We start from the raw sequence: 25000 nt of genomic DNA on the forward strand, positions 1-25000 counted from the left end.
CATTACTTTGCAGGCTTTATTATCATTGTATTGGTGAAATCTTACTGTGTTTTTGTTGAAGATATATATAATATCTTTATTATAATAGGACATAATCTTTGTAAGTCACTAAAAAAAACTGTAAAAAGTTTGTGCCCCCTCATCTCTCCTGGAAAGAATTCCCTCAAAGATTTAAGTGTGAATATAGGAATATGTCATCATTCAAACACAAGCATGTTGTAAGAGGTGACAAGCTTTTAAACTACATTTTTTCATTCATTTTTATTTGTATAGAGAAGAGAGAGTAAAAGAGAGAGAAGGGAGAAGTAAGGAGGGACTTATAAACTGAATCGTATACAGTAAAACCTCGTTGTACGAGTATAATTCGTTCTTGAAAATTGCTCGTGTGTCCATTTGCTCGTACGTTTGAACTGATTTTCCCCATAGAAATGAATGTAAAAGTGATTTAATCCGTTCCGAGATCTCATTCGATCGCTTATTTCTGCACTTAATAAGTACGTGTAGCCTGTTTTAACAAACAAATACACCGCAAATTACCGTAATGTAAACCTAATGTAACACTTTCTCATGTGGTAGTGGTTGATTGCGAGTTTGAGACGCGCAATACGCTCATAACCTTTATGGTTTCCATGGTAATTCTATTTACTTTCGTTTTCACAGCACCATCACTGATTTTCTTGGGACATTTTTCAAGATTTCTAGTGAAATAAAAATTTAAAACTAAAAAAGTTATGTTTTTGCTGCATTGAACAACGAGAGCGACCGAGTGATACGTCATCAACTAAGCGACTGATGCTTCCCTCAACCGAAAACGGTGAACCGGCAGCGTGGGTTTGCTCATGCCTTCGAAATTTGCTCGTGAAACAGGGTAACATTTTGCGATCAGGGTCGCTCGTATCTCCATTTGCTCATACTATCAGTTGCTCGTACAACAGGGTTTTACTGTATCTGGGTTTTATCCTGACACAGATCCATACAACAGAATTCAAATCACAGCTTAGTTTAATTGTATGAATATAAATTGGTGTAGGTAAAGTTGAGGTCAAGACTCAAGTTTTTCCACTAATTTTTTTCTTATAATTCACAGATTAATTATGCTTTCATGCTTTATATCAGGAAAAGAGATATTTACACCATAAATGTAAAACAGTTATAGTTATGAGAAGTTTTTTTAATGATCTTTCCAATCGTTCAATGATTCAGAATATTGATTGCATCCAACAATATTGACATGTTCACTTAGGATGCACTCACTTTGGTTGCCAGCTGTTTTAACATTAATGACTGTATGTTAAGTTGTTTACAGAGGACAGTAAATCTGTACTGCTGTACAAGCTGCACATTGACTACTCTAAAATATCTCCACATTTCATTTCTATAGTATTGTCTCTTGAGAAGATATAATAAAATGGTTGGTGAAATGTGAGGGGTGTACTTACTTTTGTGAGGTGTGTGTGTATATGTGTGTACAATAAAATGAAATTTCTTTAAATTTGCTAGGTTTTTCACAGGCTGGTATTAGAGCACAAAGTCTAAATAATGACTATAATAAAAGGTAGCTGTAACTAATACATCATGCTGTTAAAAGAAAACAAATGAACCAGAGCAGCACAAGTCTGAAGTTTACAAAGCCTGGCTCAGTTTTTGTCAAGTGCAGTGGTGTAAAGTATTTGATTAAATGTTCTTTATTACTGTATTTAAGTCATTTATTTGGTTACTTTCTAGTTTTACTGAGTTATAAAGATATTCACTAAAAGCAACTTTTTTTTGTCAGTAGTAGCAACTTTTACTTTCTACTCAACTATATTTGTGATTTAATGTAACTTTTCACTCCATTACTATTTTAATTAACAAGACTGTTACAATTAGCTGATTTTTTTTTAAATATTATATTATTATGATATAATTGTCCATTGAATACTAATAATTATTTTACTTTGTGACATATTGAATTTTATTTGTTAACTGAAGATACCTTTTTGAAAGATTGCTTTACCATTTTTTTTTTTTTGACTGACTTGTTTGATCTTTGTGTAATTCTGGCATGTTGAAGAGGCTGCTGTGTTGATTTTGGTTGTCTTGTGTCTTGGTGCTGAAGACTAGTGCATCTTTGAGCCGACGTTCAATATGAGTCAAATACTCAATACTGTTAAAATAAGATTCTCTAATCCAAATTGGTGACATTTAACTTGTAATGGAGTAAAATTTGCAGTAAAGTATCAACACTTTTACTGAAGTTGATGCTCAGGTACTTGTGTGTGTGTTGAAAAGGTGCAGGTGATGTGTTACCTGAAGAGCGCTCTCCAAGCACCTCTGCCATTCGTACGCATAGCGCTCACTCTCCTAAATTGTCACACAGGAAAAGAACAGTTGTAAAAGAAAGAGAGAGAAATTTCAAACTTATTTCGGTGATTATTAGAACAGAGCATGTAGTCATAAGAACAGAGAATGTAGTATTCCAGGTGGAAACTTGTCTGTATGAGTGGAAAGAAAGACAGAAAGAGAAGAGCAGCTCTGACCTCCACTTCTCCTGTTAAGTCTTTGTACTTGTCCCGGATGACTGGCAGCGCTGCTTTCTCACTCAATGTGTTGGCGCGATCGCGGAACTGCTGCTCAGGAGCAGGAGAAGGTGTCGAGCAGATCTCTTTCTCACCCAGACTGTGGCTGCGCTTATGGGACCCTGGAAAAAAAAACACACAAAAACCCTGACTCATTAATGTCGTTTCAATTGCTGTTTTCCTCTACCTTTCATTTATTATTCTGGTGTTTATCCTGTTCTTTAATTACAACTTTCTGCTCTGGAATGTTCTTTAATTCATCCAGGACGAGGACATCGAGCACAAATAGCTCATTTGCAATAAATGATAGTTATGTAGGGAAGCAGCAGGCCAGTGGTGTAGGTATAAATTATTCAACAGATTTCACACAGACACATGCAGTGCAGGCAGTGAAACAACACACACACACACACACACACACAAACACAGTCTCGTACACAGACACATACACACATGCACACAGTCTCATACACAGACAGACAGACAGACAGACAGACAGACAGACACACAGTCTCGTACACAGACACACATACAGATACACACAAACACAGAGCTCCAGTGGGGAAGAGATGGGCAGAGGGTAATATGCGTACACAACAGACTCCGTTTGACCATTACATCATTATAATCTACTGCAGCAGACGCACACTCATCCCCATTAACTCTTTTCGAAAGCAACTTTTATTACCTTTAGCAGATAAATGAACAAAGATGCTGTTAATGTTTGCTCCTGGCTTTCGTCTGGCTGTGTTCCTCCGTCTCTAACAAACTTAGCAAGATCTATAATCACAATACTGCCATCTATTGTTAACTTAAATAGCCAATAAAGCCACTGACTGCATCTGTGTGTCTTCTCTGTCCCGGCTTTATAAGGCCCGTTATAGCACAGAGGGAAAGGCTTTGTGTCTTCTGCAGCCAAGACCAGGCAATTTTAACGTCCTAAAAATCCTTAGATCAGCTTATATTCAAATACTGGCCATCGTCCTACGCTTATATAATCATATTAGTCATACATTACATTTTTTCTGCAATTCTCTACATTTTTTCACACTACACTTATATAATCATACATTACATTGTTTTCAGCAAGCAAATAAAACAATATCTTTCACTTTCACAATCTGAATTAACTCCCCCAAACCCCACTCCCCACACCCCCAGTATAAGTTCACTCACCTTGCACAGACAAATCAAATGTAGCAAGCTCATTCTTGATCATCTCCTCACTGGATTTGGCTTTTGGCTGAGCACTAGCTTTGAGGAAGTCCGATTTACCAAACTTGGGCTTGTCAGCCTGGAAAGCAGTGAAGTCATCCAGCACCTCAGGATGCGTGGCCTCAAGACCTGTATCGGCTGCATCAGATTTTTCTGAAACAGTGCTGGCGAAGTCACCAAAATCATCATCTTCCTCCTCTCTAGGTGCGTGCGGAGCAGAACTGAAATCCGCAAAGTCAGCAAACCCGGTGTCTTCGATAGGGAACGTGGTGACTTTTTCAAGAGTGGTGTGTGTGACGTTCTCCGAGCTTCCAAACGATGTCTCCTTCCTGTGAAGCACAGCTAAAGAGGGCAGTCCAGATACAGGAAATGCCTGGGCTTTGGTGCCCTGAGCGCACGGGGCATCATCTTTGTCGGACCAATCGCAGACGGTCGAGCCGCTAATGCCAGAGTTCCCGAACGGATCGAACTTGAGATCGTCAACCTCTGAAAAAGAACAGAAATCTGTGTGGCTGCAGAACATACGGCGAAACAAAAAGCACACATCAGGAAATTTTACTGATACGATTTGCCGGATCAGTTGGTCTTGGTCATGATCTATTAATTCTAAACAACTTAAAATGGACATATTGACCTTCTATAATCTGAAATATTAATAATTAAACTCATTTGTTTTATTCTACTGTACATCGGCCGTGATCACATTGTATATGGAAGGTAAGTATATAATTCAACCTCAAATTAAACCTGTCCAGTGCTTTTTAATTAAACAATGTATGTTGGTATCTTACTGAGCTGAATTTAATGAATATTTCACTAATTTGCATTCTTGAATTTAACAGGAAAATTTTTTTCAGAATTGAATCTATATATAAAGCCTATATGCATGTACCTGTGGAGTGTGAATACAACCTTACCTGTGTGACCCCTACTGTTTATACAGCCTGGACCTGCATGTTTGATTCAAAATGAAATCCGATCAGAAATCCTTGGGTTACACTCCACCATGTACCATATACAGAAGGTGTTGGTCTTTATAAGGTCTGCAGTTACTGATTGTATGAAACTGTCAGTCTCTTCTACTTCTATTCTGCCCCTGTCCCCTGCCGCTGTAGTCAACAATGCGCATGAAGTGCAAACGCAGGTACACAAGGTGCACTAACAACACACCTACACGAGCAGTTAACAAGGTGTGTCTAATAAACTGCTCAGTAAAGTAAACCCCTAGTTCACACAGCGTTGTGTGTTTCAGGATTCGGGTACAAGTCTCTCCAATATGCTTAAAAGTCGTCATCTGGTTGTGTCTAAGAAATGACAATTTTTTTAAGTACATTTTTTTTGAAGATTCCTGTCAATTTTAACATTTCTTACAACCTGCACATGGAAAATGATTGTTTTTTTTGCTACAGATAATAAATAAGACTGTGATGTTTCTTTTTCTCATTTTGTGTGCAATAGTTTAATTGCTTTGTGTTTTCCAAATATTAAAAATCATTTGGAGATGGAGGTGCGTGGTTGATAGAGGTTGAGGGAATCCCGTGGTCATGTTAAAATGTCAATTTTTTATTTTATTTTTTTATATGACATGTTTCTAATGAATAGAGGCCACACACTCGATAATTTACGCCATGTTTGCTGTATGGACATTTCAGCCAGTAGGCTGGCTTATTATTATTTTTATTTAATAATAAATGTAAAAATATGCAAGGAATAAATCAAATAAAAAGCGCAGAAAAATCATGGAACAGCAAAGTGCTGACATCGGAGACTGCAGAACAGGCACTGTACGGTACACTGTAAACGCCTTTTACAGATTTTGAGCCCCAAATATATGTTCCTTCAGCTCATATGCAACAAACTAGTTTTCATGGTCAACAGTTTTACTTTTACTTTATATTATAAAGAGTTTCATTGGTTCACCTTAACCCGTTCGGCAATTTCATCGGTCTAATTTTAGTTAGTCCGACTGAATCGGGCCGCACCACATCATAAATATGGATGAGGTTCCTCTGACGTTTGACCTGCCGCTCACTCGGGCTGTCAACTGGAAATGCGAATCATTCGTCACGCTGAAAACAAATGGGCAAGAAAAAACGCACTTCACCTGTGTTCTGAGCTGCACGGCATCGGGAGAAAAACTTCACCGATTGTGATTTTTAAACGCACGGCGATGAAGAAAAAAAAAACTCCAGAGAGAAATAGTTGTGAAAGGAAGGAGGAAGACAGTGAACGATGACTTTCTTGGTAGGCTACTGTTTAGATACAAGCTGTGTACACATTGTGTTCAAAATGTAAAACATTTTTTGTGTGTGCGGCTTATATTTAGGTGCGCTTAATAGTCCGGAAATTACGGTACACCCTTTAAAGCAGTTAATTCAGTTTAATCAGGCTGAGAAGATGTGGAACATCTGCCACACTACAAGTCACTATAACCTAGGCAGAGTGGTAGCTCAGTGGTTAAGGTGCTGGGTTACTGATAGGAAGGCCGGGGGTTCAAGTCCAGGTATCGCCAAGCTGCCACTCTTGGGCCCTTGAGCAAGGCACTTAACCGTCTGTGCTCCAGGGGCACCGTATCATGGCCGACCCTGCGCTCTGACCCCAGCTTCTGAGCAAGCTGGGATACGCAAAGAACAAATTTCACTGTGCTGTAATGTATATGTGACAAATAAAGGCTATTCTAACCTAACAGAAGAAGCATATTAAACATAAACTGATAGTTGGTCTTGCAGCTGGTTCTACTGTCTGAGCTGCATGTTTTGTTTTTTGTTTTTTTACAGAAAATGTATCATTTTTTCCACCAATCAGAATTGAAAAAAGACCTGTGGAATGACTACAGTTACCAAACTTTACTGTTGTGACAGTATTAATGTGTTGAAGAATTTCATGTGTTATTAAAATAACTTGGTAAATAAATTCAAATACTCTCGTTACACTTCCATGTGTCTTTAATGGCTAGTTTATGTAAGACGTATTCGTGTTAAGTATTTGTTCATTTAAGATTTTTGATTATACTGTTAAATAGATTTTCAGGTAACTTGATGTGATTAGTCTTTCAGTTCACTTTTACATTTAGGGCATTTAGCAGACGCTCTTATCCAGAGTGACTGACATTTATCTAAATTTTACAACTGAGCAGTTATAGGGTTAAGGGCCTTGCTCAGGGGCCCAGGAGTGGCAGCTTGGTGTGGCTGGTATTTAAACTCACAACCTTCAGATCCAAAGTCTAATGCCTTAACCACAAAAGCTGCCACCTCCCCCTTTTACATTTCCATGCTTACTTCAAAAACACATTCATTTTCCTAATCATTTTCTTTTGGTATAATTATAATCAGTCTCACTGTATTACAAACATAAATACTGGTTTCGCTTGTTTCATCGATTTTGCCACATTTTTGTTTCTAAAGAAACAACCAAAACATGCTCTGCATCCAGTTAGGCTTGACATGACGGCTTGCGTATACCATTTGTGAAATTGACAAGGAGCTTGTGCAGTGTGCTTGTTTCGTGCATTGGCTAATTCTACATTGGGGTAGCAAGAGGAAGAAAGAAGGAAAGGGAAGAAGTAAGAACGGCACGCACATTTCCGCTACATCAGCATTCATATTTATTACGACAACACTGGCAGAGAGAAAGATAGGTCACAAAAAGATCTGTGGTTACAAGAGTTTTGCCAAACACTTAAAAGGTTTTTTTTTTCTTTTTTCTGTCATACAAAGGCATGCAGAGTTGGGTAAAATTGCAAGAAAAAAAAAAGCAAGAATGTTAAAATAGAGAGAGAGTATCCCAAAACCAGAACTGAGAAGGCACATTCACAGCCTAAAATGTTATCATAGGTCAAAGACACATTCTAGTTGTGCTGAAAAAGGAGAAAGCAAGAGAGATTCATACAGAACATTTACTAAGCAAAGATAAAAGATGAATCAAAAGTACAAGTAATTTGCAGTTATTCGCCCTTTGAGGAGCTGAAAGCGGCATTTAAATCGTCCTCGCGAGAACATCCAGGAATCCTGATGCAAGTCTGCAGTGCATTCATTGAAACATCGACTTGCGCTCTCATGACTTCAGATTGAGTTGCTTTTTAGCCAAAACAAAGCACCAGACTGTAACGTTGTGCTGTACAGTGGTGAGAATGCTCTCCCTTCCAGGTCCTCAAAGGTTTAAAGGTAAACAAAGAAGACTAACCTATCAGAGCATTAGTTAGTTTCAGAGACAGGTGCAGGACTAAGATAACAGAGACAGTATCCTTTTTCTCTCGACCGCCTGTATGTTCTGAGCTCCTGTGCACATGCTCTTAGCAGGAACACCACCACGTGGTCCAAAAAAGCAAAATAAACAAATTAAAACACTCGTCCTCGGCATAACGCGGTAAAAACTAACATCACATCAGCATATAAAACACTGTGCAGAAATAGTGATCGTAAGCAATCTGACAAATACAAACACAGTCGTATCAATCGAGTCTATCTATTTTAAAAAATAAATAAAGTATATATATATATATATTCCTGTAATAAAAATACACTGTTAATTGAACATGTGTACATTTACTTGTCTATAATCGGTACCAATTTCCATAGGCATTTCTAAATACCTGGCAAAAATTCTTACTGCTTTCTTGTCAATTTCACAAATTGCAAAGGCAGGCACAAATCATGGAGAGAAAAAAAAAGCGAGATAAGATGAGAAGTGTGTGCCCTGTCCGAGCCACTGCAGGCTCTGTTACACTGCACAAAACCCAGATAATGTCACATACAAACTGAAGAAGCATGTTTTGGAGGGCTTGAAACAGACATTCCGGGAAAAGAGATACTGTCTCTTTAAAGGTTAGCAAGATATCCAGAGCTTAGAGCAAAGTGCTGGAAAAGTCAATACTGGGCAGTAGTTGAGAAGTGACCAGAAGTTAATGAGTTTAAATCCCAGGATCTAGAAGCAGCAGCCTTATTCTGTGTCACTTGCTTTAATGAAAAGCGACTAAACATGGGCCACTCGTATTATATAAGTCTAAAATGGTTATGCCTGAGCTCTGGAATTGCTTGTTAACCAGACGTCTGCATCAGGAAAACAAATGCTTAGTTTATTAAAAATAAATAATAAAGAAATAACAAGGCATATAACCAAATTTCATACAACACTGTCGAGTTCAATGATGTACAAAAGCTCTGATTTCCAAGCACTGAATTGATACGACTCCTCTTATGGAGCCTAGTGTAGTGATAAAATAAGGAATTGAACACAAGCAGGCTGTGACAATAAGGCAATTAGAGAATTCAATCGATTTACCTTTCAATCCTATCCAGCAGACTTCCAAAAACCTGCATCTGTACTCTATCTCCAGTGTCTTCTGATATTGGGCTGATATTGTGGTTGACTTATGGGTTAATTAAAACGATGTAACGCTGCATAAAAACTAGACAAGGTGGGTAAGATGTTGTGGAAATGAATGATGATTGATAGAGTGATAGAGAGTTGAGAGGAGTCCTATTATTTGAATTCAGGTGACGATGCCCACTGTGGATGAACAGTGATTAGGTTTCAGGCCTGGTTCACTGTATAGTTGAGTGGCTACAATTAAGCTTTTGAAAAGTGTAGAAATACAATTACACCAACCTCAGGACTGGTTTAGTGTTTAATCATATTTGGTATTAAATAAGGATTGTGTATTACTGTTTTTGTAGTTTAACTTGATATAATTGTCAGCAGCATTAAAAAAAAAAGAGATATATATACATTTTATTTTAGGGTTAAAAATGATCTTGAAAAAGAATTTTGTACTGTTGCGCATCACCACTTGGAAGTGATCATGTGACCCATTAAGAAAAAATTACAAATATTCTGCCGTAACTCGGAAATCCTGTTATAAAACACAAGGACGTGTTTTTGTGATGAAGAAGGTAGTGGGATCACGGTTCTGTGAGACTGGGATAACTACTAATAAAGAACAAAAAATAATAATTTTCATACAATATCCTGAACTCTTTCACTAGCAAATGGAGGAAAGAGAAATGTCAATCTGAAATGTCTTATGAGACTCAGGATAATGATTAGTGTGTGTTGTTTTGTACAAAAAAAAAAAAGTGTGAACACTCAGATCCTGATCTCCATAGTGCATAGTGTGATAATGAGTAGTGTACTGTGGGCTATTTCATGTGGGTTAAATGAACTGAAACTGTATTTGGCTCTTATGTGTTCTTTTGTGGTTAACACTGAAAAACCATCTGACCATCTTACCACGTAGGAATAATCTATACAATACTAAGAACTAACCATCCCCAACTTATGAGGGCAGGGAGGTGAAAAATACTGTGTGGCATTTCAACCCAAGTAATAAACTTAACCTAACATACCATGAACTGAATTCCACAATTTTGTTAAAAAATAAATAAATAAAATGGAAAAATCCTATAGATACGTGACTAATAGCATATTTGTATTTCGGTCTAGCAGTATTACATCTACAGGTCTTTTTTGTTGTTTTTTTTTAATAAGAGGTCACTGACCATCATTTATAGAAGAGCAAACATTATAGGCTTGGGGGAAAACAGTGGGTTGTGACATTGAGTAAAGCTGGGCCAGTCACCTGATTCATTGTACTCAATGATTTTGAAGGATATTGAGTTTATGCCTAGAATTTTATCTTCCACTGTCTCCACTGTCACTTCAGCCTAACATTAAGCTTAATCTACATCTGGGGAAAAAAATTAATAAACACTGCCAATCACTAATACTGATAATCTTCAAATAGAAGCTTGATTATGCAAATTGTTAAAAATAATATGAATTGATTATGTAAACAAACACCAAATAAATAAAAAGTGATAAATGAAATAATAGAATGGTATGTGCCGAGCTTTCGAGAAGTCAGAAACATTTAGCCACTCAAATCTAAAAACTACTCATCTCTATACTGCTGGAGATCTGACTGTATAAAGGCGGTGAAAAGGCCTGACCGGAGCGTGGGGTGTGTATTGGTATGTGTACGTCTCACCACAGCAAGCGTACTAATTCCTCACCTGTGGCAGGGGGCTGATGGTTCAGGCCTGGGAGGTCCAGTGAACTGTCAGATGCGCCATGCTTTAACTCTCCAGCCACGTCTGACAATTTCATGTCCAGCTGCACAGAGAGCGCGTCCTCAGAGTCGTCTTTTCCCACGCTGCTGCCTCCGATCGAGGGCAGGTCCAAAGACTTAACCGAAGCAGAGTCTTCCTTGGTCTGTTTGAAGGCAGCCATCTTGTCAACCAAGCTCTTCTCTTGGAATTTGGACGATTGAAAGTCAGCAAAGCCATCGCTCTCCTTGCTGCTCTCGTTCGGCTGCTTCCCGGGGTTACCAAATGACAGGAAGTCTGCAAAGTCGTCCTGTCCCGCTGCGCCTCCTCCTCCGGATCCTTTCTGAGCCGAGGCAGTTGCCTCAGAAGCCGAAGATGAGGAGGAGGAGGAGCCAAAGAGTGCAAAGTCACCAAAGTCGTCCGGTTTGGGGCCTGTGGAAGGAAGGAGCAGCGAGGGCACCGTGGAGGAAGAGGAAATGGAAAGAGTGGTGGCTTTAGAGTCGGCAATAGAAGGGGGAACTATGGAGGAGAAGAGGTCCAGGTCTGACATGTTTAGAGGGTTTTTGGGTTGTGCCAGAGAAGCTGGATGGGTCTGAGATTGTGAAAGGGAGTGAGAGGAGCCAAAAGGAATTTGAAAAGAAGAAGGTTGGAATGTCTTGGCCTGGTCTGGAGGGTCTAGTGGAGAAGTGCTGTTGGCGGTTTTAAAGTCGGTGAAGCCGTCATCGGCACCAACGGACTTGAAATCAGCAAAACCTTCCCCTGAAGAGGGAAAAAAAAAATAGAAAAGAAAACAATTTAAGTGTTGTGACACTCAATAGTGGCGAAAAAAATTCTACCGATCTAGACTGGCCAACATTATACAAATTACAGAGCTTTCAAGCATTATTCGTCCTAACTTTTTATTCTCAAAAAATTGCAATTTAATTTTAGCCCTGGGGAACATCAGACACTCCAGATGGAGCACAAGGAGACTCACAGCAAAAAAACGCAAAAAAGAGAGAAAAACAAAATAAAATAGAGTACCACACAACAGAATCACCCCAAGCTCACACATATACACTGAGATTACATGCACTGAGACGTTAGGAGATCATGCCTCACAGAGATGTGGCTCTCTTTCTTCTCACACCACATTCAGCTCTTATAGTGAAAAAAATTCCACTTCTCAATGTATGCAAGTTTAATCCTTTTTACTGGGATCAATTAAAAATTGCTCATCAAAGCTTCAAAACACACTCAGTGTGAAGGAAAAGAAAACAGTTGAGTAGAGATTTGTGGAAAAGAGACCAGCACCACTGTTAACTTACTGGAGCGTTCAGAGTTGCTCCCATTGGATTCTGTTCTAGTAAGATAGGGACACACATATACCTGCATGAACGTACTTAACTGTAGTCGGAAACACAATCACATGTAAGCTGACTCAAAGCCACGACTACTTTAACGCGTTAGAACAGTAACATATTCAAAAACGAGTCCTATATTTAATCATAATCATTGATGTACTGAAATAAAATCACTGCTTCAATGTTTACACTGAAGGTCATCCGATAGTGGATTTTCACCGATAGCTAGATTGACTCGTACTCGCCGATATGTGATTAATCAACCGGTACATAACACTCCATGTAAAATAGTAGTGAACTTTATTACAAACATAAAAATTTAAAAAACAGTACAGAATCTTGAAAATGTGCTGAATGAAATAAATATGAATATATTCAGAAATATAATTTATAATGAATAAATTATAAATATAATATGGCACTCTCCATGCAGCGTGCAGTCTTGCGCTAAAAACAAACAGCACGTGGCATCCTGATTCGCCTCTAGAGGCCGCTCTTGTAATCACATGCATTTTCCTTGAAATCGTACGTTTCCTCGCTTTAAACTTTTGATATGTTTTCTGTTTTCTACTGTGAGTAAAATAGGGGTTTATTACATTTGCAAACCATTGCATTCATGCATTTTTTATTTTTCCCAACTCTATTACTTTATATTAAACTGGTCTATAGAGACACTGTGTCCATATGCGTTTATCACTAATCAAATTGAACTAATTATTGTTATAAATTGTTATGATAGATTGTTGTACTAAACATTCAGAAGAAGAACTACGGTATGTTCATGCATGCTCAACATTCAGGCACCAGGATGCTTGGGTGTTGAGAGAACATAAAATGCCAACATTATGCACTAATTAACAATTATATACTCATTCACTTATGTTACCTAAATAATATTTATACAGAAGGTTTTATCTCTGATTTTTTTTTTTTTTGCTTGCTACTGTAATCAGGCCATGTCTTAGATATACACTGCTCAAAAAATAAAGGAAACACTTAAACAACACAATCTAACTCCAAGTCAATCACACTTCTGTGAAATCAAACTGCCCACTTAGGAAGCAACACTGATGGACAATCAATTTCACATTGCTGTTGTGCAAATGGAATAGACAAAAGGTGGAAATTATAGGCAATTAGCAAGACACCCCCAATAAAGGAGTGGTTCTGCAGGTGGTGACCACAGACTACATCTCTGTTCTTATGCTTTCTGGCTGATGTTTTGTTCACTTTTGAATGCTGACGGTGCTTTCACTCTAGTGGTAGCACGAGACGGAGTCTACAACCCACACAAGTGGCTCAGGTAGTGCAGCTCATCCAGGATGGCACATCAATGCGAGCTGTGGCAAGAAGGTTTGCTGTGTCTGTCAGCGTAGTGTCCAGAGCATGGAGGCACTACCAAGAGACAGGCCAGTACATCAGGAGACGTGGAGGAGGCCGTAGGAGGGCAACAACCCAGCAGCAGGACCGCTACCTCCACCTTTGTGCAAGGAGGAACAGGAGGAGCACTGCCAGAGCCCTGCAAAATTACCTGCAGCAGGCCACAAATGTGCATGTGTCTGCTCAAACGGTCAGAAACAGACTCCATGAGGGTGGGATGAGGGCCCGACGTCCACAGGTGGGGGTTGTGCTTACATCCCAACACCATACAGGACGTTTGGCATTTGCCAGAGAACACCAAGATTGGCAAATTTGCCACTGGCACCTGTGCTCTTCACAGCTGAAAGCAGGTTCACACCGAGCACATGTGACAGACGTGACAGAGTCTGGAGACGCCGTGGATAACGTTCTGCTGCCTTCAACATCTTCCAGCATGACCGGTTTAGCAGTGGGTCAGTAATGGTGTGGGGCGGCATTTCTTTGGAGGGCCGCACAGCCCTCTTGTGCTCACCAGAGGTAGCCTGACTGCCATTAGGTACCGAGATGAGATCCCCAGACCCCTTGTGAGACCATATGCCGGTGCAAGACGAAGGCATTGATGCTATGAACTGGCCCGCCCGTTCCCCAGACCTGAATCCAATTGAGCACATCTGGGACATCATGTCTCGCTCCATCCACCAATGCCACGTTGCACCACAGACTGTCCAGGAGTCCAGGTCTGGGCGGGGATCCCTCAGGAGACCATCCGCCACCTCATCAGGAGCATGCCCAGGCGTTATACAGGCACGTGAAGGCCACATACACTACTGAACCTCATTTTGAGATTACATCAAAGTTGGATCAGCCTGTAGTGTGTTTTTCCACTTCAATTTTGAGTGTGATTCCAAATCCAGACCTCCATGGGTTAATACATTTGATTTTCATTGATAATGTGTGATTTTGTTGTCAGCCCATTCAACTATGTAAGAACAAAGTATTTAATAAGAATATTTTATTCATTCAGATCTAGGATGTGTTGTTTAAGTGTTCCCTTTATTTTTTTGAGCAGTGTATATAAAATGCCTCAGAATGTTAGTTTGGTCCACATCCTACTGCTAATCAGGCTTAACCATTATTTCAATCAATGTGTAACATAAAAATTGTTTTCCTCCTTAAGCATTTTATGTGCACATGAAATTCATTTTGATGTGAATGTGAACGTAACTGGTTTCCATAGCTATTACTGCAGTATTTGATGAATTATTAAAAGGATAGTAAGCCACCTTGTTCAATCAGATCAGAACATTTTTCTTTATACTGGCTTCCAGTAGTTTACTGTAATCCGATTAATGTGTTTGTGTGAATGCATTTTTCACTTCAGTCATGTCCGTTATGAAAAGTGTATTATCCAGAAATGAATAATTACGGGCCAAAATATGAAGGTGCTTTGTATACAGTACGTAAAACTGGAAAATGCTTACCAACTGGCTTTCGGTCTGACGCCGGCTCCAGCTCTCTGAACACACTGTATTTGTCCCCAAGATCTAAATCAAGTTCAAGTAAACCTTCAGTAAATCAATACTTCACAAGTATACATATATTAAATATACTAATTGTAACAAGAATAAAGCAACACTTAATAAATTAGAGAACCAATTGCTTGACTAGTAGTATTCAAAGCATTATAAAGCTAAAAGTGGAATACAGAGATGGTGTAAGTGTGTGTGAGTGTGTACCTGAGACAGGGGGTGTGGATTCTGTGGGATGTTCCACTGACAGGTGTTTGAACACTGCATATTTATCAGAGGTAGAAGAGGATGTAGAGCCAGTCACAGGAGTCAGCATGGCTGAAATGCTGCAAAACATACACACACATATTGAGGTTGCCACCAACCCATTCTTAAATTAGGGAGCAGCTCTGTAGGGACTGTAGAGAATAGAAAAGCCTGTTCATTTCCTGTTGCCTGATATACAAAAAACAGGATCTCTGCAGTTTAGAAACTGGACAAGCTAATGAGCTGCTTATTGAAATGGGTTTGTTAGAAAAGATGCCAAATCTTATTTAGTCTTCCTGATGGATTATAAAATGATATTACTGAGTGGCTACTATCTGATTCTCTAATACACTCGCTGAGCAGAAACTAATTCTCATTAGTAACTGATGCAACATGACTAGACAGCAGTGGAGTGATGTTCATTATAACAACTAAACTGATGCAGTTCTAATATAATAATAAGAAATCAACATTCTTGTTTTGGTCATTTAATATACACCCAGGTGCATATACCCACTTTAGATTTACACATTTCTTGTGATGGTGTATTAATCAATATGAACAAATACAATATAAACATATAAAAACAAACTGCACTAATACAGAGCCTATCAAATGGTTGAAACACCTAGTGTTATTATTTTTGAGACACAGATGCTTGTTCCTTGTTTATATGCAACAAACTAGGTAATTTAATGGTCTGAAGTCTGGTTACTTTGATCAAACCATTATATAAATGTACTAATCTTTCCTTTGCATGAATAACAGTTTTACACACTTCTTGTTATCCAGACAGTTCATTTCTCCAAAAATTCAGCTGAAATGCTTTGTCCTGCCTCGGTAAAATGTATCACCGGTGTTCTTCACTAGTGGGAGATTTCTTTCTGACCTTGCGATCCAGTTAATCTCAGAGCAGTTCAATAGGATTTAGGTGCAGTGACTAGGCAGGCCATTCCATAACAGCTAACACTCCAGCCAACTATTTGCTCTCTAAATAACATTTACAGATCTTGGACATATGCTTCAAGTCATTATTTTGTTGTATGGTAAAATCGGTTCCAATTAGTTGCAGTCCAGATGGCACTGTATGGAGTATGAAGTATGGAATGGTCGCCATATTGGTTCAATTTTCCTTTTACCTGGAATGTCTCCAACCTTCCCTGCTCCAAAACCAAATCCCAAACCATTAAGCTTCCATCTCCATGTTTGACTGCGGGTGTGAGGCAGTCTGCTAACATCTTCTCCTCTGTTCTCCATCTAACATCAGTTTTTCAGTAAGAGCCAAACCTGCTAAATATGGACTCATCTTTATTAATTTATTCACTGTCCAATTCATGATGAGTTTTTTTATTTTTTTAACTAGTTTATTGTATATAAACAAAATAAATATGCACATGTCTCAAAAACCATAAACACTAGGTGTTTTGGAACTTGTGATATTAGACAAGATTTCATCCTTCTAAGGGGACAACAATAAATAGGAAAAGCTACAGAGCTATACACAATGATTTTTTTCTCAATGTTTTGAGAAAAGGCAGGTGTCCATCCTCAGACAGATGCATCACACTGACTTCATAAAGCAAGAAATCATTCAAAAAGAGTGGGAACTGCACTGTAATAAACTCTGATCTAACACCAAACACATAGAACTCTCTAAATTATGAGCAGCATTAAGACAAATCAGAACTGGTCTGTAATAATCTACTGTAATTTCCGGACTATTAGGCGCAAGATTTTTATTTTAAACATAAATAAGCCACCTGTTTATAAGCTGCAGACACTATTAGACACTGAAACTAATGAACTTTACACAGGCTTTAACAAAAGACAGTGTCTGTTACACGGCTTGTATCTAAACAGTAGCCTACTAAGAAAGTCATTGTTCACTGTCTTCCTCCTTCCTTTCACAACTATTTCTCTCGGGAGTTTATCTTTTGGCATCGTCGTGTGTTTAAAAATCACCATCGGTGGAAGTTTTTCTCCCGATGCCGTGCAGCTCAGAACACAGGTGAAGTGTGTGTTTTCATGCCCGGGTGTTTTCAGCGTGATGAATGATTCGCATTTTCTGTTGACAGCCGCTTCATTGTTTAAGCCGCGGGGTTCAAAGAGTGGGAAAAAGTAGCAGCTTATAGTCCGGAAAATACGGTATTTTATAAAACTAAATCTGAAAACTAAAAAAAAATAATAATAAATCTGAAAAACCTCTAATTTTATAATTCTATAATTTTACAATGTATTTATTTTTGTAAAGCTACTTTGGGACCATGTCTATTGTCCAAGGCCTATTGTTAAAAGTGCTATACAAATAAAACCATTGTTAAAAGCACTATACACATAACATTGAACTGAATTGAACTAAATGAGCTTGTCTTGGGAAATTAAATCCCAAATCCAAATACCATACCCACAGTGATTCATGAAGATGGGAGCATGATATAGAGGAGTGGTAACTCAGTGGTAAGGGTGATGAGTTACTGATCGGAAGGTCAGGGGTTCAAACCCCGGTATTGCTAAGATGCCACTCTTGGGCCCTTAACCTTTGTCTGACTGGAGAAAAGAACAGAATAGATGCATTCCCCGCATCTTGCATGTTCTAGCCAATCTCCTCACTTCCTGTTGAAAATGTATGGAGGGTCTTGAAATGATGAATATATCATTACCCTATAAAGACAAGAAGCTAAAAATAATCTTACCATTAACATTTCTAATTGCCAGCAAAAGCTTTGCAGAAACAAAAGTGTATGATTAAGATTTCTCCTCAATGTAAAAGTACACTGTGAAGGAACTCAACATGTCCATATCCTTTACAATGAGTCATCAATCTTCATTGTAATCATTTCTTGTACCTGCTTTGAGAGGAGGTTACGGTGGGGAATGTTCCGCCCGTCTCTCCTTGGAAATCTGTGAATGAATCATCTCCAGCTTTTGGAGCCTCCTGAAAGTCCTGGAAATCATCATCATCCACTTTGGTGCCCTGGATTAGACCAATATAAAAGAAGCTCAGGTCAGGATAAGGTATGAGACTGGTAGTATAAATCTGACGTGACTCAAATCACAAAAGTGAGTACACCCCTAACACTAACCCAGATTTACTGTCCTCTAAAAATAACATACAGCAACTATCGTCTAAATAACTGGCAACACAAGTGAGTACACTATAAGTGAACATGTCAAAACTGTGTGCAAAGTTTGAATATTTTATGTGAGCACCACTGTTATCCAGCACTGCTTCAATCCTACTGGGCATGGAATTCACCAGAGCTGCAAAGGTTGTTGCTGGGATCCTCTTCCACTCCTCCATAATGACATCACGGAGCTGCTGGATGTTAGACACATAACGCTTCTTCACCTTCCACTTAAAGATGCTCCACAGGTGCTCAATATGGTTCAGGTATGGAGACATACTTGACCACTTTATCAGCTTCAGCTTCCTCAGCAAGGCAGTTGGTGTGTTTGGGGTCGTTGTTCAGTGCAGTTTCCAAAGGGGGCATCATGTTCTGCTTCAGAATGTCACAGTACATGTTAGATTCCATGTTTCCCTCAATTAACTGCAGCTCCTCTGTAGCAGCAGCACTTATGCAGCCCCAGACCATGATGATACCACCACCATGCTTGACTGTAGGCAAGACACAATTTTCTTGGTATTCGTCACCAGGGCGTCACCACACATGCTGGACACCATCTGAGCCAAACAAGTTTATCTTAGCCTCATCAGACCACAGGACATGTTTCCAGTAATTCATGCTCTTGGACAGGTTATCTTCAGCAAACTGTTTGTGGGCTTTCTTGTGAGCCAGCTTCAGAAGAGGCTCCTTCTGGGACAGCCATAAAAAACAGACTTGTTGCAATGTGAGGCGTACGGTCTGAGCACTGACAAGCGGACCTTCTGCTTCTGCAACATTTAAAGCAATGCTGCAGCACTCATGCATCTGTTTTTGAAGCAGCTTATGTATGTGATGCACAGCACGAGGACTCGACTTCTTTGATGGACCCTTGCGAGGTCCGTTCCAAGTGAAACCCTTCTGGAAAAACCTCTGTATGACCTGGTCACTGTACTGTAACTGAACTTCAGGGTGTTTCTGATCTTATAGACTGGGCATCTTTGTGGAGAGCAACAAATCTCATTCTCAAATCCTCAGAGTTTCTTTGCCTTGAGGTACATGTTGAACATCCAGTGGTCAGTATGTGAAAATTGTACTCAAAGCACCAAATTTGACCGGCTCAAACACACCAATATGTAGGTACTTACTTTTGTGAGAAACTGAATCTGTTTTGATACTGAAACAAAACTACTTATGCAAACTAGTGATGCTTGATGCTTTGAGGTCCGTGTACACTACAGCAGTCATGCATGCATTTAAGCACATTACCTGGACAGGAGGGAAGTTGGCGATGAAGCTGTTAGAAGGTTGTGCCAGTGAGTTGGAAGTCATGGGCATGACGGGAGGTGCGGTAGGGTGCATTATCGGCTGCTGGTGCGTCAGGACGGCCGGCATAGTCATAGTCATAGCAGGTAAGTTGGGTACTGGAGGGGTAGGGAACTGACTCAGGATGTCCAGGCTCATTGATGGAAGCCCACTCTGAAACAAAAGAACATAAGAGAGACAATATATCTCTCACTAACCCCTCATTTAAACATATATACACAACACTGCACTGTAAGAGTCATCAAACTGACAATTAAAGCTGGTCATGAAACAGACAGAAATCTTTTATCTTATTATTGAAACAAGCTTTGCAGGCAAGTATTTGTTATAATGCAGAATTGCGTTATAAAGCGTTTGGTGCTCACATCCGGAGAAAACAAATTTTCTATCTCCTTAAACCCTGGGACCACGTCACTCTTCACCAGAAACAGACATTTCATTAACGTCAAATTATATTTTTTTTCATCCATTACTTGTTGCACAATCCCCCACTCCGGGCTGCCTAAAGATGAACATTTGCATTACAACAAAAAATAATAAAAATAACCTGCTTATTGTGGGAGCCACATATTACTGCTAGCTGTGCCCACCCCCAGGGGGCAACTCATGTGTTTGGGCTCAAGGAGATTAGAAAGCATTCATCAGGCAATTGTTGCCCTGCCTATCTATATGCATACACAGTGCAAGCACTCACACACACACACACACACACACACACACACACCCTATAACTGCAGGAAAAACAAAAAAACAAAGGAAAATCACAGACTTCAGTTGTCTGTATTGTAAGACTCAATGTACTCACTATACTGTTGTACTTGTAATGTGCACTTCAGTAAATATTAATTATGCAAACAAGCCGTAATGCAAAAGCACACTACGATAGAACTTTCGAATTGTGATACTAAATAAAGCAAACTAAATCCATAAATCATTTTAAATTATTTTTTTTTTTTACACACCACAGCAGCTTTGGGGTACTTTTTTGTTGACAGTGACACTGAATAAAGCATCAGATAGTAAAAAAAACCCTTCTGGTTGCTGCATGACAATGGCATAGACCAACCACATAGTTGCAGACATTGCTAAGACAATACACTGGAATACAAAAGGAGGAATTAAATATGAAAATAAATTCAATCAGCAGGCATGTAGTGATAAAATAATTCGAAACTCAGTGGCAGGCTGCGCATTTCACGCACGGGGCCTTTAGTTGTGTCCTTCCTGAGTTAATCCACCTCCTAACACCGTCATTATGACACCACGGCTGTAGAAACCATCAATATTCTAGAGAAACGCAGTATAAAAGAGCGCTGCATCACAGACAGGTCTCATGCAGTGAGAATGCACGCTGGTACTAAAACAAGAAACCAAATGAACACAATTCAAGTCTCTTTTCACTTATATTTCAGCTTTTGCAGTTTGATGTGGTTTGCTAGCTCTGACTAGAGCATTCTCTGACCCTCCCATGAGAAAATGCCAACATTGCTGTAGGCTTACTGGATGGCGCTGATGTAGATAACTCGAAAACTGATTGGTTAAACAACAGCTTAATTCTCACGTATTTGAAGCTACAGGCTCCCACACTGTTGATTCTGAAGGCCTCAATGCAGATTTTATTTTTTTACACTGGCTATGAAACAGAGAGAATAGACTATTGGGAGTAATTTAAAACATACTCATGAAAAAGGCTTCGAGCTTATCAGCTTTTAGTTTTGTAACACGTCAACAGATGGCAGCAAAAGGCTGCACGCACAGTCACATAGAGCGCCGAACTTCATCAGTCAGTGTGCCAAAAGTCATTGTCCTGTGTACATAGGAAGCGGTCCTCATGACTCTCCACTGCATGTAAATGCAATCTGCAGAAATGCTCAAATGTATAAGCTCATTTATGGCTTCTAAGCTGCCATAGCACAGGGTCTATGGCTTAACTATGCATTTTGACACTTCAGCAACCCATGGTAACAGCTGAGATAACAACAACACTGGACTTGTTTAGACTGTGCTGGGAAGTAAAATCACGTCCCAGCATTAAAAGCTAACAAACTAAGTCAGCCTTGTACACCTGTGTTAAAAATACAGCCTGACCCAACACATCCACACACCTGTGCTACTCCGATCAAAGCCAGCACAGTGTACAGCTCCTCCTTGGTCAGCTTGCCCGGTGTGGTGCGATTAGCTGAAGCCCAGATCTGCCCCAGGGCCTCTCGGGGGAGCCCCGATGACATAAGAATGGGGTAGAGTTTGGCTGTGTCAATGCCTGCTGGAGTCATTGTTAACTCCAGAACCTTCTTGAACATCTCTGTGGAAAACAAACACACAAAGCTTAACAAAATATTCTTAAAAAATATATACTTAGACAGAAAATGGACTCTGTTTCTAATTACCTGGAACAAGAGTGTCATTGTAGAGCCAAGCTGGCAACAAGTTCTGCATTTCTTGTTGTGGATAGACACCAACACCTGCTTGTGATAAGAGAATAATGCACAGTAAGACATGGGAACAGAATCTTAAACTAAGCATGCTGTTTATTGTGCCTCCTGCTGCGCTTAGCGCAGATGTTCAAACTGATGCTGGATTCTTTAGTAAGCACTACATTGGAGAACGAGACTCTCCCAGAGAGCACTAATTAAGTAGTTGTTCTTAAACTGAACACTTACATTTTCTTCATGTAAGTAAAAATTGTTTTGTGAACCAGCCATTGGAAAACCCAGTCAGAATGAGAACAGCTGTCAGTCATCCACAGGATCCTCATGCTTCATATCAGTGTGAAAGATTTTCATTATGTCATGTTAGTTTAGTTGTTATAAGACAAAGAAACGATCGATTGGTGCAACCCCTAGAAACACTGGCAAGCACGAGAAGACCAGCAATGCAGAGAGAGAACCCAGTGTGAGCAGCTGAACCACCACTGGACCTCCAGGGGGTGTCCATCTCTTCACATTGTTAACAGAACAGGTGTCAGGCTTCTCTAAAGAGAATGGGCTTAAAGAAAGAAACACTCCCTGTGCTGGAGAAGAAAAAATTGGTTTGTTTCATATAGTGTGAGAAACCATGCATTTAATACATTGGGAAACGTGGCTGAACTTGTTTATTTCTTTTAGATGTCACATTCCCTGTAAAACAGATTGTCTTTGGCACGTCTTTTAAATATTAATTTACCACAGCACTGTAAAAGTCTTAGATTTGATAAGGATAAAAAAACCTAAAAATTAATCCAATTTATAATCCATTCTAACACACTCCACATGCAATGATAACATTTCAGTAAAACACCAAAGTCTCCAGTGTCAGTGCTTCATAACAGTTGATATGCTTTCTGAAAACAAAAGTCTCAAGGCCAGAGGATTTGGTGCTTTATGGTCTTTCTTGAACAAGCTGCAGTGTCGTTCTGTAATAAATAGAAAACGTATTTCTCAAACCGCTGTGGTATAAAATAGAGGTCGACCGATTTACCGATACTGATAGCTAGGTTGGATCGCACTTGCCAATATACAATTGATCAACTAGTTTTTTTTAAATAGGTACTTGTTTTAAAAAATAATAATAATAATTTAAAACAGTGCTGAAGCATTAAAATGTGCTAAATAAATATGAATGATTGAAATATGTTAATAAATATTGTGGAAAATAAAAGACATTCATTCAAACAAACTAATAGTAACACTTCAAATAAATAAAAATTCTAAATGAATAATAATAATAAAAAAAAAGACATTTCAAATGAACACCATCTGGGGTTGGTGATTCGCCTCTAGAGGCCGCTCTCGTACGGTATAACGAAACCCGGAAAAATCAACTATCGGCAATCAACTATCGGTCACGAATAATCGGGAAAACCAATGAATCGGTCGACCTTTGGTATAAAAGAATAAATTATATAAATGATGTGCCGATATTGGGAATAACTGATTATTGAATATCAAAATCATTGATTATTTTCCTCTTACAGCACATCCAACCCTGTTATATCTAAGAGTCTTCTTAAGCACTGGAATTCGATTAGTAGGAAATTAGGTTTGTTTACGCATGGAGTATAATCAAAACATATGCATGCACTGGTGATTGTAAATAAGAGAAGCGCTCCATGGGAAACGCATACTCCAAAATCATTTGCAGAAGCATCTTATGATTAGTAGAGCGAGAAAGAGCACAGCTGCACGTTAAATATCGTCGAGTTTGAAGGACAGGTGAGCTAAATAATCTACTCTGCTCTCACCACTAGCACTTGATGTCTGATCGGGGTGAGCTTCTGCTGCTTTGGGAGCCGGAGAAGCAGTTGGAGGCTCAGGAGTCTTCTCCACCATGAAGGCAGCGCTGAGGTCATCGGAGCACTGGGCCCAGTTGCGAGCTTTTAAGCTACTCTGGAAGCGTACTGATACCTGAGCTCTGGGAGCCAGTTCAACGAGGGCCTTGTTGGGTTTAAAGTTGACCTGAGCCCTCTTATCAGCTTTTAGATCGCATGAGGAGAAGAGCTTCTCCTCCAGAGATGGGCCTGAAGAGCAGGGCAATTAACTGCTGGAGTTACCAGTGGAGCTGAAAGCATCCTCTCTATGTTTTATCACTGATGGCATTCTGCTTAGTTCTAACCTTAGTTAGCTGTAAGTACTATAAATTAGTGGCCTAAAAACACCACTAAAAAGATATGCAACTTCTAATATCCGAAAAGTTTTAGATTGGAACTGCAGGATGGCCAAGTTAAGCACTTTACAATATTAGTAGACAGGATTTATAAATGAATTAAGCCAAATCTATTCCTGTGCACGGAGCTGCTGTGACTGTGGGCTCCAGAAGGAAGTCAAATGTCTCAGTGAGAACATGAGTTCCACAACACTGACATTAGACAGTAACACAGTGTATCAGACAGTAACACACGTCTCCTCCTGCACAACATTGTAGAAATAAATGATGCGATTTGTATGTGTGTGTCAATTTTACATCTTAATGTTGCCGATATAAACAGCTCATGGGTCATAATCAAAAAACAGACACATTTCAGGCACTAATGAGAATGAGAGATGAAGAAAGTAAAAATAGAGAATGAGACAGCAGTTACCTTGGAATGTAGATTGGGAGCTGGAGATGACAGAAGAGTGGTGAGGGACAGTGAGTGTGTTCAGAGAGGGAGCAGGGGAAAAGGGGAGAGGGCTGGAACAGGGCTGCTGCCCAGCTCCTGCCTCTAAGGCGGACTTATTGGCAATTGAGGAAAAGGAGGGCAAAGGGAGGGAAGAACTCGAAAAGGAGGCCTCAACAGGGCCCTGTATAAAGTCACTAAATTCA

The 25000-nt window shown here is 39.5% G+C and overlaps 1 protein-coding gene across 13 annotated transcripts in view; it reads right to left on the reverse strand.

The window, feature by feature from the left end:
- The window catches only part of synrg (synergin, gamma), a 47402-nt gene that overhangs the window by 14474 nt on the left and 7928 nt on the right, over positions 1-25000 (reverse strand). For 3 of the 13 annotated variants that reach the window (XM_046862402.1, XM_046862399.1, XM_046862396.1), the window contains exons 7-19: positions 24777-25000; positions 23940-24215; positions 22108-22185; positions 21826-22022; positions 19664-19873; positions 18140-18267; positions 15255-15373; positions 15000-15062; positions 10784-11575; positions 4691-4723; positions 3735-4259; positions 2520-2680; positions 2290-2343 (exon numbers count right to left, since the gene is read on the reverse strand). The exon at positions 24777-25000 is cut by the window's right edge and continues 67 nt beyond it. In XM_046862402.1, coding sequence (XP_046718358.1) covers positions 2290-2343; positions 2520-2680; positions 3735-4259; positions 4691-4723; positions 10784-11575; positions 15000-15062; positions 15255-15373; positions 18140-18267; positions 19664-19873; positions 21826-22022; positions 22108-22185; positions 23940-24215; positions 24777-25000 — 2860 coding nt within the window. The remainder of the gene's footprint in view (positions 1-2289; positions 2344-2519; positions 2681-3734; positions 4260-4690; positions 4724-10783; positions 11576-14999; positions 15063-15254; positions 15374-18139; positions 18268-19663; positions 19874-21825; positions 22023-22107; positions 22186-23939; positions 24216-24776) is intronic. The other 10 variants (XM_046862403.1, XM_046862400.1, XM_046862398.1 and 7 more) reach the window with 8 other exon arrangements.

Source organism: Silurus meridionalis, chromosome 12 (genome assembly GCF_014805685.1).
Source record: "Silurus meridionalis isolate SWU-2019-XX chromosome 12, ASM1480568v1, whole genome shotgun sequence".
Lineage (NCBI taxonomy): Eukaryota > Metazoa > Chordata > Actinopteri > Siluriformes > Siluridae > Silurus > Silurus meridionalis.